General features: G+C 34.6%; 1 protein-coding gene across 4 annotated transcripts in view; it reads right to left on the bottom strand.

The window, feature by feature from the left end:
• Positions 1–2,316: 2,316 nt before the first annotated feature.
• LOC145990968 (nucleobindin-2-like) overlaps positions 2,317–16,525 on the bottom strand; it is a 46,223-nt gene continuing 32,014 nt past the window's right edge. For 3 of the 4 annotated variants that reach the window (XM_083126555.1, XM_083126557.1, XM_083126556.1), the window contains exons 8-10: positions 15,177–15,333; positions 10,605–10,712; positions 2,317–5,470 (exon numbers count right to left, since the gene is read on the bottom strand). In XM_083126555.1, the coding sequence (XP_082982681.1) occupies positions 4,835–5,470; positions 10,605–10,712; positions 15,177–15,333 (901 nt within the window). In that variant the 3' untranslated portion in view covers positions 2,317–4,834. The remainder of the gene's footprint in view (positions 5,471–10,604; positions 10,713–15,176; positions 15,334–16,525) is intronic. The other variant, XM_083126558.1, reaches the window with a different exon arrangement.

The raw sequence follows: 16,525 nt of genomic DNA, 5'->3' as shown, positions 1-16,525 counted from the left end.
GGGCCTCCCCGATGGCGCAGTGGTAGCGTCATTGCCTTGTAATCAAGGGGTCCCGGATTCGATACCCAGTGGAGGCACAAGTGGTTTGGATCCCACTTTAAACTGTACGTCCAGTCCCGATTAGCCTTACTGTGCATAAAGTGGACTTTAAACAGCAACTCAAACCAAACCAAACTAATAACCCAGTGTCCAATGAAAACTGAAGTAAATATAGTTTGCGACAAAGAGAACTTTATGGTTTGCACGTGCAGCGTTGCGGCAAAATTCAGTGAACCGCGGAAAGCCTTACATAAACAATACCCTCAGACTCCCACTCCCAAAGCCGGGACATAAGGGTAAATGGTCAATGACCTCCGGCCACAAACGGTAGCCATATGTGGACCAACCCAAATTCCATCCTTCCTCTCAGAACAAAGTATGTGACAAAATAAAAGAAAATGTTCTCATTTTCAAAACTGGAATCACTTATAATGTTTAATATATTTAATGTTGAGTCTGTCTTAAAATTTCCCTGAAAATTTGCTATTTTTCATCAAATTTCCCTTTTTAATTATAATTAGCTCCAAATTTCCCTTAAAAAAGGGAAATTTCCCTTCATGTGGCAACACTGTTTCAGGTTCTTCAAGGACAATTTCTAATTTTATATCGGATCGGTAGAATATCGGTTATCGGTATCGGTAAATTTTATATAGGTACTTTATCGGTATTGGCCAAAATTTCATATCGACCCATCCCTATTATAAATTATAAGTTGTCAGGTATTATATTTTTCTACCACATTAATTTTAAAAAAGGCTAACTTTTATGTAAAATACTGAACACCAAATTTATATGCTACACATGATGTTTCGTATTTTTATGTTGCAAATTTAATTGGTTTTCTGATTACTTTCAAAGGACCATTACCTTTATTGACAAAGGTTACAGCATCTGGGCCGGAGATGGTAGTGCATCGCTGCTTTGTTGCAAAACTTTAAGAAATTAACTGGAAAGCCATTTAAATTTACTACATGGAAATTGAAAACACCACCTGTACAATATTAAAACTGTACCCACCATGAAACCGAATTTTTAGTTTATTTAGACAAAATATTTTCCTTAATCTAGTTTATTCTGGAAGTTAAGCAAAATTTCCAGAATGCTAACTAGCAAAATATGCACTGAATCTTGCAAAAAAAAGATTATACTTTATTTTATCTCTGGTTTACTTTTAAAAATGGCAGGTTTCCTTGCGAGGTAAAGAGGAGAGAAAAATGTTTACAGTCTTGTTGCAGGGGGTAGCAAACCTGGCAGATAAAATCCAAATTCCAACTGGAAAAAAAAAAGTTACATAATAATATTTTGCGACACCCTCTGTGGTCTGGTTATCATCATCTTAGCATGCTGTGATGCCAAAGACCCTGGGTAACAGAGAGATGTGTGTGTTGTTCCAACATTTACTTCATTTAATCAACATTATTATTATCAGTGTGATTGACCTAGTGATGTAGAAAAGTGACATAACTATGTGCACAATTGTAAAAATTAAATTACTGTGGTCAGATGGGCTAATTGGACTGTGCACACAGTTTAAAGTTGGATACACAGAAATGTAATAAGATCCTGAATAATGGGAATAAAAGCAACAACATTAAGCATTACACCATACAGGAAGCTGCGAAATCAAACTGTTGGTGAAATATTTTAGAACAGAATATTTTAGGTAATTTAGTTTCATTTGAAAGGTGCGAGACCTTAATTATCAATTCTTTAACTATGTTGACAAATGTAACAACTTTCTATTCAGGTAGAAATGATATATGTTTGATAAATAAAAATACATTAAATAGTTTGACTCAACTAAAACAATACAAATTGAATGTTCAAATGCATTACTACCAGGAAGACTCATGTCAGCTAGCACCACCATGCATACCAGCAAAGAGGGAAGGGGAGGGGGGGAAGAAACATGCTAAAGCCATTACACTTCTGACAAAGTTACCAGACAGGTGGTGAAATCAATTGTGAACAAAAACTGTGTGAAAAATGAAATAAGTTGATTATAGTGAACTACCTCTCTCCATGTAACTGACAACCTGATATCTTGTGTTGTATCTGAAGATCTCTGTTTGGTGGTTACGCCGAGATAGAGAATTCATTCTAATGAGTTCACATTTCATTTTTTCGCGAATAAAAACTATCCAGAAGAAATTAAACATGAACTCATTGGAATGAATTATGATATCTTGTGCGTCTCGTAATGACACATATTCCTGTGTACGTGGGAAAAATGAAAAATCTGTGTAATTTAAAAATTACAAGTAAAACACTCAAAAATATGTAATTATTTTTATTTTTTATTTCATTTTCTTTACATCCTGAGAGTAACAATACAATACAGTCTTGTTTTGAATTATATACATGTTCACAACCCATGAAAAAAAGTAAGGGCTAACATTTAGTTATTAAAAATATCATTAAAAACCATAAAAAACAAAAGCATCAACCTAATATACATATAAGAACATAACGTCATTATAATGAATGTCATGAAATACTGTCCAATGCACTCTTAAACTATTCTTACATGTGATCATTCCTCCTTTACAAAATATTTTTTTAATTTGAGATTGTCACAAAAGTTATTTGTAAACTAGATAAGGGTTTGAAATCGTTGTTCTGAAATTATTTCGACATGCATTTAATGCACATTCATATTGTTCAACTAAAAAAAAATATTTCTAAATATCAACAAAATATGAGAAAAGAAAAACATGTCAGTACATGGTATACCATTTTGAACAAGAATAGTCTGGGTATCACACTCTCAGTTCATATGTTAGTGATACTTTTAATTTAATGAAACTCCCTACAAAGAATATTTTTGGAATTGTGCAGCTCATAACTTTTGAGACAGCTTGAATGCATGCAATTCCCTGTCATTCTTCAACCAACTAAGCAGCATTGTCCACTCAGCTGTATGGCATAACGAGAATGTGGATTACAGCATACTATTTAAAGTATTCAAAGATATTTCATAATGATCTTTCATTTGGATTGAAATTATCAAAAATGCATTGATCTGTAAGTGTATAGGGGTTGTATATTACACCCTGTCTATATATAAGCTAGATTTACTCTATTTGGATCTGAAGTCTTCAGTCTGAAGTCTTGTAAAATTTCATATGCTGCAAGTTATGACAAGCCATCTGAAGAATAAAGAAATGAAATTTCAATTCTATTTGAAAAAAGTTTATGTATCAAGAATATGTCTTGGTAAATAGTTTTATAATTATACACATGTAACTTTCTCAAAGATAATTCGTTCACTTTTCTGTCTCAAAGCAGTCTTCTGACAGTTCCTCTTACAATATGGAAGAATACGTATTCAAAAACTAAATATGTTAAAATGTCCTTTCCAATATGTTTTGTCCCTTTTTCTTACACTGGTGTACTTTCCCATGGAAGAAAGTTGCTAACTAATAAAGGACCCCATACACCTTAATTCATCTATTTCCAACCATACTCCCTTGTGGAAAAAATATGTATAGATATTTTTTGCATTAAATTTTATTTATAATTCTACATTCTGGATATACTTCAACTAATTTTTTGAGCTCAGTCAGCAAAATAATACTTTACACATTTCAACACTTATTTTCATTGGATATATTTTAACCTTAATAAACCTTGTTGGCATTATTTCATGAGAGAACTTCCCAATTGCCTTTCCTGTTCCAATTCAGCATTCCTAGTGTAATATTAGTATTGTCAGCATTAGTATTTATAACAGTGATATACTCAATAGTATAAACTCTAAGCTATGTGTTCACATTATAATGTAGGGTTCAAAGTCAAATAATGCACAATGTTTGTAATATGTAATATTTGTCAGATATGAGTGTTTACCCTGACAATCTTATTTTAACACCATAATTCTCTCAGAAATCATATTAAGCTTTAAAAATTCATGAAAATGCATATCAGTACAGTCACATTGCATCAGTGGCAATTTTTGGTTACTGAGCATTTTTCAGTTTTTTTTTTTTTTTTTTACATTATGAATAGAATGAAAAATCTTATTAAAACTGATTGAATTATTGATTATAGCAAGTGTGAAGAGTTTCCATTTTTTAATTATATTTGTAACTACCTGTGTTCTTCTGATGTGTTACAGGAGCTTATTTTATTAATAAAATTGTGAACAATACTAAAGCATATCAGAATATAACAAATAGTTTAGTACTAAAGGGATTTGTACATTAATATGCTAATATCCATTCTAATTATTAGGAAAATCAAAGTTAATCCTGCTCTTTCCTATAATTCCTAACCCTATCACAGAATACCATTCAACGATCTCCAACGAAGTTCACATAAAAGAATCAACTTCAGATTCAATAGTTACCCTGTACATTCATAAAAAATGATACATGGGCTTTACTTTTCATAAATGAGACTTGCTCATTTTTTAAATTTTTTTTTTAATAAAGTCTGAATTTCATCATGATCCTGTTACTTTTTGGGGTAAGATTTCATAACGTTTCTTTTAGTCCTCTTTCATTGCCAACAATCTAAATGCACAATGGTACATTTATTTTTGAGCACTTAAAAAAGCTTACATAACAAATGAACACTGCATATAATTCCTGACATCAAGTATACTCAAAATTAGATTAAACAATTGTAACAGAATGGGGGTGGGGGAATTGAAAATGTACAGTGCGCATTTAATTACAAACTGAAAAATCTGCTAATTCTAAAACTTTCTGTAGCGTTTCAAGGTATATACCAGTATTCTTCATGGTCAAGGCATTTTGAGAGCATAAATTCTATACCTAATATCATTCCACTATTAACGGACTTGTTTTACTTGAGGAACAGAATCGGCACTCTGTACTGCTTCCTGTTTTGGTTGGTGATTAACTCCTGGTTGCTGCTGTCTGCTATCTGTATTTAAAGTGTTCTCTTGATGATGTTCGTTGCCTCCTTGATTTATATTTGGCTGCTGCTGTTGACTATTTGCCTGATGCTGCTGCTGCTGCTGCTGTTGGTTCGGATGATGTTGCTGCTGTTGAAGGTTTGGTTGATGCTGCTGCTGTTGAAGGTTTGGTTGATGCTGCTGCTGCTGCTGTTGAAGGTTTGGTTGATGCTGCTGCTGCTGTTGAAGGTTTGCCTGATGTTGCTGCTGTTGCTTAAGGTTAGCCTGCTGCTGCTGCTGTTGGTGAAGGTTTGCCTGATGCTGCTGCTGTTGCTGAAGATTTGCTTGATGCTGCTGCTGTTGCTGAAGGTTTGCCTGATACTGTTGCTGTTGTTGAAGGTTCACCTGGTGTTGCTGAAGGTTTGGCTGCTGTTGATGTACAGCATTAGGAACCTGATTGGGGTGCTGCCCTTGAGGATAATACTGGCTACCCTGCGACGGATGCACTGGCATTTGTCCTTGAGGATAAGCACCAGGATGAGGCTGTTGTGCATAACCTCCTTGAGGAAACTGGGACAAGAAAGAAGGAGCATGAAGCAGTTTTAATATACTCATATAACAGAACAAAATAAAATGCATTAACCATCAAGAAGAGTAAATTGTGAGCGTGGTTTGAACCAAACTAAGGGATCAATTTGGGGTACAGCACAGTAACTGTTTTTAAAATGCAGATTGCGCTGTATCTTGTGATCATTGCACAGCTATGAATGCAACAGATAAAATGCCCAGCAACTTTTGCTAAAAATATAACAATGAGTTGCCCCTGCTGTAAAAATACATGTTATTCTTTCTTCCCAGTTATTGCATACAGCAGAACTGCTGTATGTGATCAAATGCTCACGTGCTTATGGCTTAAATGGGTCCATTTTATAGAGCAGAGAAATTACGGAAATTCACTATGAAACAATGAGATTCATTCTGGTACAATATATTAAACATTGATTAAGAGAAGGTCTTGAAAATTGTGGAGAATCAAATCAACACATTGTTATGTTGTAGATGTGAAAATTATGGTGGTTCAACCAGAAATCAAACATGGGTCTTTGGCATTCCATATCTAATTCAGTTTGAATTATTTCCACCAATTGCACGGACTTATTGTTCACATGCTTGAAGTGGATAATGGCAACAGAAAGTTGCAGAATATCTGGAATGGACAAATTTACCCAGAAATGAAGGTGTGTTGTGGTGAAGCCAGATGCAGGTTTGATAATTTTGTTTGCAGGAGGTTGCGGATGTTCCACAACTTTCACATGACTTTTCAGTAAGTTATAAAAGAGAACAAAGCTGTTAGTACACACACAAAATGTACTTGCATATTCGCACAATGGTTATTTCATTCAGTTAATTTCAGTGACCACTGTCACCATCTACATTGGAACTTGTATATGTACAGTTGTCACCGAAATTATCAAAAGAAATAAACCATTATGCAGATACATAAGTGCATTTCATGTATATATTAATATCTTACTGCTTCCAAACTCCCGTAACAAGAATTTAAGTAGCACAGATATCTGGACATTTTAGCAATTACATTACTGAAAAATGTAACAATTACTGCGTCAAACTAGCAGAATATTTCTAATAAATAAATTGAGTGCAACTCAATTATACATTTTTGCAGAGGTCTACAGCTAAAGAATTTAAAATTGGAAACTGTGAAGTCCAGGGAATAGTTCCAGTATTTTGTTATTTTGGAAGGGAGAAAAGTTTTGTAATAAATGCAGAAAAATGTCAAATCTGGGAACATACGTTTGGGGTTCCAATCTATCTGCAAATCACGGATGTGACGAAAGCAAATTTCCAACACGATTACCAGAAATTATCAGCGAAAAATTACATCTTGGAATTGGTACACAGTAGGACTAAGCTGATACATCGGTACTGGAAAATATATATTGGGAATTATTTCCTGCTACTGGCTGATACTTTTCTGGCATTTTGGTTTTTGACATGTCACACTCGTGAAGTCTATCTTGAAAAATGAGGCCAAATTCGAAGTTTGTGTGAATTTTGTGATTACATAAATACTTTAATAGTATTCTGATGTAATTCTTGAATATTTTAAAGCAAAAGTCTTGGTACATTGATTTGAGGGGAATACTTATGCACTAATATGAGTCAGTAGTTTGAATTTTTTTTTTAATTATTACAATATTCAAACACTGGTATCGGTGGGATCTTGTAAGTGCGTCTGCATCAGTATGGTATCAGTCCAAGTCAAATTGAACAGATTCCAATATTTATTTTGTTTAGTTTTGAAATTTTGAGCACAGAAGAAATTTATATTAGTTTTCACAAGTGCAAGATGGTACATATTCCTCCCCATCACAGATAAACAACAAATGTGGTTCATTCCTTCTCATCAATATGTTAGAAATGCTTCTGTACCACCATAAAATTGTTGTTTTAAGTCCACTTTATGCACAGAAAGGCTAATCGAGATTGGACTTACAGTTCAAAGTGGGATTCGAACCACTATGTACCTCCACCGGGTATCGAACCCAAGACCCCTTGATTACAAGGCCACGACGCTACCACTGTGCCATCGGGGAGGCTCAAAGTCTTGCCATGGACATAGGTGTTTGTGTATATGTGCACAGTAGAAACCTGATATTATGTTCTTGTATTTTACATGTTTCTGCATTATACATTTAATTTCCCTGGTCCAATTACAACAAAAAATTAGGAATATTTCATGGACTTTACATTTTTCAGCATTTCAACTTCTTAGGCTACAGGCCACTGAAAAATGCATAATTGAGTTTCCACTGTATCCATGTATTCTTCATTCATCTTCATTGCAATTAGGTTAAAGCAGCAGAAAAGCAACATAAAATATGAAATGAAAAAAAAAAGCTGAAAATGGAATGTTTCTGTTAAACAATCATTAAGACATACACGTAAACCAGTCCAACAAATTATCAACAACAAGTACATCAAATTTGGTGAAACTCCTGGTATGTCACTTCACTTATTACCACAGAACAGACTTCTATGTAGTAAAAATGTGCTAAATATGTAAATACATATTTAGTTATTTTCACCAAAATATGGAGTTAAATATGGACTTAAAATTGTAAAAATTTACCTTTTTAATAATATAAGACACTACACGAGATACATAAAATACAGTATGCTTACATTGACACTAATTCTAAAATCACACAAAATGAGTTTTCATTTTCTGTTTCCAAAACCATGAATAACAAAGTTTTGTTGAAAGTGTTCGAACTTGAATTTCCTTCTGTTGTCTCTTAAGATGGAATTATTTTGACTAAAACTGCATTCAATATAGCAAGAATTAATGGGAGTGTATTTTAAATTTGTCAGTTATTCTCAAGAAATTCACCCAACTCTATCTGTCATATATTGAGAGTATTTGAAAATAAGATCCTTAGGAAAATATTTGGACCTAAAAGGGATGAGGAGACAGGTGAGTGGAGAAGGTTACATAATTTAGAACTACATAATTTGTATTCAAGTCCAGATATTATTAGAATAATTAAATCAAGAAGACTTAGGTGGGCAGGCCATGTGGCACGAATGGGAGAGGAAAGAGGAGTTTACAGGATTCTTGTTGGGAAACCTGATGGTAAGAGACCTGTAGGAAGGCCAAGACGAAGATGGAGGGACAACGTTGAGATGGACCTTAAGGAAATCGGTAGGGATGGAAAAGAGTATATAGATCTTGCTCAAGATAGGGACAGATGGAAGGCCTGTGTTGCTGCAGCCATGAACCTTCGGGTTTAAGAAGGCTAGAGAGTTAGTTAGTTAGTTAGTCTATCTGTCATACGGGGGACGTGTAGTTATTGTGTGAGTATCGAGTATATGTTGAGAAATGTTCTGAAATATGACAATAATATGTAAAAATAACTAAAATATGGAAAATATGAGCCAAAACCTAATATATGTACAAATATAGAAAACAGAAGCTGAATTTTATGAGTCTACATGCATTGATGTGCAAAGATAATACAAAATATAACTGATTTCAGCTTCATACATAAATATATATTTACATATAAATCCATTCCCTGCTTATTACAATCAAAATATTAAACTCATCGTTGATTAATAAAGCAATCCTCTCAGGCAAACAGCCAGGGGGAGAGGAGGGCTGAAGCTCCCACTCAAATCATACAAATATCTAATTTAAGTTGTGCATAGTGGTAATTAGTTTTACTTCCTTAGTAGGATTAAACATCTTTTATAATAAGTTGTAATATACTGAGACATTCATCTTCATGGCATCTACCCCTCCCCCCCCCCAAATTGTTCGCATTTAGATGGCAGCTGCCGATAAGGGAAATAAATCCTCCAGAAACAAAATCCTGGCTACGGGCCTGAATCCACTCCTGATAAGCAAATTTGGTGCGGAAAATTACAAGTTGTACAAATGCCTGTACTACATATGTTGGTACCGGTATCAGACCAGGTTTGCTCCTGGTATTTGAAATGGTTCAAGCAGAATATTTTATCAACTTTTTATGATAAGTAGGAGAAAACTGTATCACTCATACTTCTTGTTATTCGTAACTTATAATCACTAGTCTGTGGATAACTGTAATTACAGGTGGCGTGCTAGTAATAATTGTCCTTTATTAACACACAATTGGGCATTATTCATTGTGTACATTTTCAAAGAACAACACGTCCCCTTACCTTCAACTAAAGTAATTTTTATTACACCTACATGCATTAATTACTACTGATTTACTGTGCTAATCAGTACTCTACTCTTAAGTTGATATATTTCTAGTTCTTGAGAATGGGTACTCATATTTGCTTCAATTATACACCTCTTGTGTTTCAGGTAAGGCTAAGCCAATACCAATAATTGAACAATGATAATTTAAATTTGTATGCTTTCACCGTCTTTAGCATAATTGATATGAAAGGATGAATGATGATTAGATGAAACTGACGTAGGGTCCCTCACACCCATGCAAACTTGAACCTGGGATCTTCAGTGGCAGTGTGCTTAAAAGAAATATATATTGGCCACATAGGTGGCCGTTTGACATTTTAAAGTAGTTGGGGATATTAACAAATGTTAATATATAAGTAATCCACTGGAAGTATATCAATCTATCAGAGTTCAATTTTAAAAAAATATTTGTAAGTTAACATTACATGGATTACCAGAATATTGTAATAGTTGTTATTGAATCACAAAATCCAATTTTTCACACACTGGTGCAAATTAATGATATTTTAAAAATATTTTCTGGGATATTTACACTTCCGTAAGAAGGAGTGTCATGAGATTCTTCGCAAAAATCTCTCTTTAATATCAGTAATTAAATTTGAAATGACATTTCTGATACAAATATATCTGGATCATGGCTACAAGATGCAGAAGGTTTGTATAGAAAAATGCTTAATCAGCAACAGCAACAGAAAGAAGATAAGTGAAACTGGATTATCCCATATCATCTTGTTTTTCACACAAACACAGATCAAAAAAATATCACCACAGTTACTAGTTACTGCTACACATGAACACTTACAAACATTTTGACTAGAAGTATCTGCATTAACGAGTTTTCAGAAGAAAATTGACAAAAAATATCAGGAAAAACATGCACTATTACAGTTTCTACATGCAACAGGACTAAAACTAAAGAAATAGGCATACTTGCTGTCCCTGTGGATGGGGATATTGCTGGTACTGAGGTCCACCAGCATAGCCCCCTTGTGGATAAGGCATGCCTCCTGGTGGGACATAAATAGGCTGGGGTGGCAACTATTGAAAAGCAGTAGCAAAAAAACTAGCATGAGAACAAGGGCAAATAAGAAATACACGCAACAATAAGATACTATTCATGCAACAATTCTAAGACAAGGACGCTGCATACATAACGAACGTGAAGCCACAAAATAATATAATAAATTCAATACCAAATTATGGATAAGGAAAGGGTAGTGGCATAAACTCAGTGCACTACTTTCACCCATTCCATGCGTGAACTAAATCTTATACAGTATTTTTAATAATAATAATAATGATAAAATATTTTTCAAGAAAAATTTCCCTATAATAAAACTAAACAGTGTTGGGATCCATGTATTCATTTTGCAACAATACAAGGTAAAAAAAAAGTTCATATTTACATGTATTGCCTCGAAACCAGAAAGAAAAATCAAACTACACTACAACACACAATTTAAAATACATGTTTTGAGTTGAACTTGAATTTATTTACTTATGTCAATGTTTTTATAACCCATCAATATACATACATGAACAAAAGTTTGTGTGTATATAAGCACCTGCTTGGTTTCTGAGAGAGTGCATATGCTCTTTTTTCATTCAATGTGATTGCACATGCTCACCACTGTTAAACAACTTGTTGTCCGCCCACCCAACTTTCCACTGATGATGAAAAATTATCAAAATTATGGATCGGAAGTTTTATCTTGGAGTGTGTGTGTTGCGTTCCTGTTTGTGTGTGATTTATCCCAGTTCTCAAGGACAGAAATATACAATTGCCAAAATGTAGCACGAGACGAAACATGTTGCTGATTGATTGATTTGGTGCTTTAAGTCCACTTTATGCACAGTAAGGCTAATCGAGACTGGACCTACAGTTTAAAGTGGAATCCGAACCACTATGTGCCTCAACCAGGTATCGAACCCGGGACCCATTGATTAAAACATGTTGCTGAAAAAGTTTGTTAGTTAACCTAATCAAGTCTCAGATTTTCCAACATACGTTTCCTGTTGCAGTCTTAGGTAAAGATAAATTATTATTTCAATACAATTTATGGTTTAGAACACAAACTAACTTACTAAAACAAGACTGAATTACAAAAGCTTTTAACATGTAAATTCTATTTCCAAAAAAATGCTAATTCTGTTCCTTGATCACCTCTGTAGTACTGCAAATGTTCTTAAACCACAAAGAAAAGATGGTCATCATTTGTTGACCCATAAATTCTGATTTTGTAAATGCAATCATGTAGTGTGGACTGAAGACAATTTTTCGTGGCTTAAAAAATTAAATTATAAATATATCACTGTGTCCCTATCATGTTATTCTCGCACACGTCAGGCACTCATAATTTCACCATTCCATGTTTTTTTACATTTAACTTCAATTTTGAATAATGATTGATTGATTGATTTGATGTTTTAAGTCCACTTTATGCACAGTAAGGCTAATTGGGACTGGACCTACAGTTTAAAGTGGGATCCGAACCACTATGTGCCTCCACAGGGTATTGAACCCAGGTCCCCTTGATTACAAGGCGATGCGCTATCAGGGAGGCCCCCAATTTTAAACCATTATGTTTTTCTAACATTCAGATATTGATTGGAAGCACTTGTCTACAAAATACATAGTTTTTCTTGGATTTTAAAAGAACACCTAGTCCCATGTGATTTTTCTCATAAATATGTGCAAACTTGTAACATTACAAATATACTCCACTCAAATATGTATCGACAAAACAGCACAGAAGAAACATGAATGCACAATGATTCAGTCCCAAATTGCATCAACACTGTAAAGAAGGATTACAACAGGAAAAAGAAAGAAATGTATTTTAAAACTATATTTCTTCTCTAAATTACTTGTAAATGAAACACCGACTGATTCATATTAGAAACTTACTCTGTTCAGACCTTTTTTTTAAAAAAATATGCATCTTATTTAAATATGGACATTTTGACATTTGTTGTGATTATTCAGTTATAAACAGTAAGTGTATAGTATTTTTAAAATCTACAGAATGAGCCCATAAAATAAATATACTCCATTTCAGGAATCTGTAGACAAAGGTCATGCATAGAGGAGGGGAGAAAGCGAGTGGGCAGAGGAAAGCAGTGTGCAAATGGCTGTTTCCCCTCCATGCACTCACGTCTCTCATACATTCATTGGTAGAGTCCTACGTACGCAGAAGAATCGTTCACTTGCTTCAGAGATGCTTGAGTGTGTGTAATAAGCCTCAGAATTTAACTAATGATGACTTAGTTAGAATATGATTGTATGTCTTTAGTGAGTCATGGCTCGATTCTAACATTCCCCTCTAAGAGTAGTTCAATTGTGAAGATCATGAAATGCATTGTGAGGTTATGATGTGTGTGAACAAGAAGTGGTCCAATATCATCCGGTTGAGTTTACAACACGACTTTGAAATACTATTGGTAGAAGCAAGTACTAGCTATAATAGAAAAGTATTTGAAGGTTGTTTCTATCAGCCCCATAGGCAGAGCCCAAAGAAACTTTTAGAATATTGCTATGATTCTAATGTCATCTCTTTCCAGCCATAAATTATTTGAGAGTTTTTTTTTTTTTTTTAGCATACATATGAAGTGGAAAGACCACACAAGAGGGCTAAAAACCTTGACTTCATTCTGTCCTTCACTGAAAACTGGGATGAAACTTCACTCTTGTTGAATCTGCACCCTCTCCCCCTGCATTACCCAGGCAAAAGATTCCACTGTGGAAGAAAATGGCATTTGTTGGGTCGTTGACCTCTCAGCTGGAATCTGCTATCTCAAGGGACTGTAACCAAGACTGTTGAACTGTTTACAGACATGACTGATGCCCTATTTCAGAACTATGTGCCACACAATATAATGAAATCTAAAAAAAAATCCTCTTAAAAATTCATGGCAGATGTTGAAACGTTTCCCTAATCCCCACACACATAACATTTTCAAAACACTTTGAAAGCATAGCAATGCCCTTACGAAACAGAAATACACCACATTTTTAAAGACATTTACGAATGAACTAACAAATCCGAAGAGGTTCTGAACACTGAAAAATTCACAGAGACAATCCAAACGCGGTGGCATCCCAGCTGTTGGTAATCAAACTTGAAAAAAAAATAATACTTACAAAATTCACATCTCCTTACATAAACACGCCACAGTATGGTCTTCTTCCAAATTCCTTATGCCTTACCAATCTGTCTATTATGCAATCCTAACCTATAAACATCATTACTAATCACAGTCAGTTGGATGTAGTGTACTTTGATTTGTCCAGAGTTTTTGATTCAGTGGATCACCATTGCATACTACATAAATTAGCTAATACATTTAACATCACTGGCAACACGTTAAAAATAAAAATATACGAAAAAGACAACAAGTGGCTTTATATAGTGTGTCACAAAAAAATGTTCTATGCCCTCTATTATTTGACGTATATCTGGATGATCTTACAGAAAGAACAATTCTAATGTATGCTGACTTATAAGAGAGAAAGCAGCCATCGGACACACACCTTCTCCAAAGTGACATCAATAGATTCTCACAAAAATGCAAATGCTGAAACTGACCACAAACTCTTCTAAACATTTCTACATTAAAATTTATTTTAAAAAAAATCTTGAAGGAAACTGTATGCTCATCATTATCGGTATTGGCTGATACAGGAATATAGTTGTATCAGTAAAATTGCTGCTTATTTCTCTAAATAGCATGTAACATAGTGCAAAAATCTGCAGTTTTATTATTTTCATGAATGTAAATGCATAATTCATATACGAGCGTAAATAAAAAACTAAAGGCAATTTTGTGTTTTCGCAGGAATAAACGAAGACTGGGTGTGTCTGATGTCACCACGTGTATACTTGCCGTGATGTGGAAGTAGGAGTATCCATCACTGCCCCATTCAGTCAAGTGTCGTGGAGCAAAAAGGTCACATGTATGGACACACCACTCCACGAATGCACCATCGAGGAACAGCACGTACAGAAAAGGGAACAGTAGACACTGTGCACAGGCTTGGCTTTGAGTTGCTTTCCCATCCTCCGTACGCCCTGATATGTCACCATTGGATTACCACATCTTCGGTTCTTTGAAGGAGGCGCTGCAGACGTGGCTCCATGAGCAACCAAAAACCTTCTTCGTGGACGGGATACAGAAGCTGATTACACGATACCAAAAGTGCATTGACATGCAGGGGGCATATGTAGAAAAGTGGTGTGTGTAGTGTTGTTCTTGTGTGGAAATAAAGATGTTATGTGAAAAATGCCTTTACTTTTTTATTTACCCTCGTATAAAAAGGGGTTGGTGTTGGGGGAGGGGTCACATCTCTTCCCTCTGCACACACTGCTTACAAAAAATTGAATATACGAGCAGATTGTAAAATAATAGCTACACTACTGAAAAAAAAAATTCTCCCTTCCCCCTTAAGAATTTACTGGACAAGCTACCAATTATTATATACAGGTAAACACAAGAAGCACATACCAGGCCTTGATCGATCATTCTTTGAACTTCTTGCTGTCTCCTCCTCTCAAACTCCCTGTATTCTTCTTCCGTATATACCTGTTGCTGATCTAAACCCTCCCATCCTTGGTCCTGTTCAAATTCAGCTTTCTTAGTCTGTTCAAGGAATTCCTGGTAACTGAAAAAAAATGGACAGAAATGCTAGTTAAGATAATGCCAACGAAGTGAGTAGTATTGTATTGTACTACAATAGTAAACTGTTATACAAATATTTACATTGCACATCCTGTCGCAGTAATTTTGGTTCGGATTATCGATGAAGAAACGAGCACATACTGAAATTAAACTTACTGCTCAGAAGAGAAAAACCTTCTGGTGCTGTAATCTAATTTTAATCCTAAGGGAACATGGGTGATGCAATCAACTGCTTGCCATGCACAACTGCCTCTGCATTGCCAAAATATGTGCAATTTTTAAACACATCATCGTCACTTTTATGCTAAGTGTTTGTATCATAATGACGGTCAAACCGTACACAGTGAAAGCTGCTGTAATATTTAACATTATTGAAGTTTTTGACAACAAAGCAAGGAGTGAAATTATAAATATGTCAATATGGGGGGCACTTGGGCAAAAGCAAAAAGTAATATTTTTACTTGTGGTGGCTGAGAGGAGTGAACAAAGGATTGTTTGCAAGTTGGCCATGGTCTTTTTCATCTTGGTACACTCCTGTTCACATAAAGTGGCACATTTTATAAGGTTGAACAGTTGAAGTATGTCACTTTTTCTGAACAGGAACTGCACCAACACCAATCATCTCCCACAAACATGAACAGTAACCATGAGATTACCTAGGTACATCTTTGCAGTATCCCAGCGAGACATAGCAAAAACATTAATTTTAATGCGAAAGGTGTACTGTAGTGGTTAAATTATTTCCTTTAAAATAAATATTTAGCTTCACACCTCCTTTCTTAATTACGTTTCTTGTTGTACATATGTTTATTGTTCTTTCCTAATTATCTTTCTTGTACAAATGTTTATTGTTCTAGTCAATATTTAGATCTATCACCGATAATGTCAGGATAGTGACTGACCTGTATGTACATATCTTGTAAGAGCTGTTGTCATGGAAATTAAGACTATCTTTAGTTTTAGAGTTCTGGCTGGGAATTTTAAAGAGTGGTCAAGGTGAATTGTAAGAAGCTATTATTTCTTTCACTGCAATGGATTTACGCACATAAATATTTATTTTGCTAAGAAGTAAAATATACTTCCTTTTCTTTGTGAAAACTTGACTTGACGATTTTATTTGACCAACGAACGAACAGAGATATTACCCACACCCTGAGTGGTGTCTGATTTAAATT

Source organism: Lepisma saccharinum, chromosome 8 (genome assembly GCF_977018435.1).
Source record: "Lepisma saccharinum chromosome 8, izLepSacc3.1, whole genome shotgun sequence".
Classification (NCBI taxonomy): Eukaryota; Metazoa; Arthropoda; class Insecta; order Zygentoma; family Lepismatidae; genus Lepisma; species Lepisma saccharinum.
The sequence above is the reverse complement of the archived record's forward strand: the minus strand, read 5'-3'. Positions and strand labels throughout refer to the sequence as shown.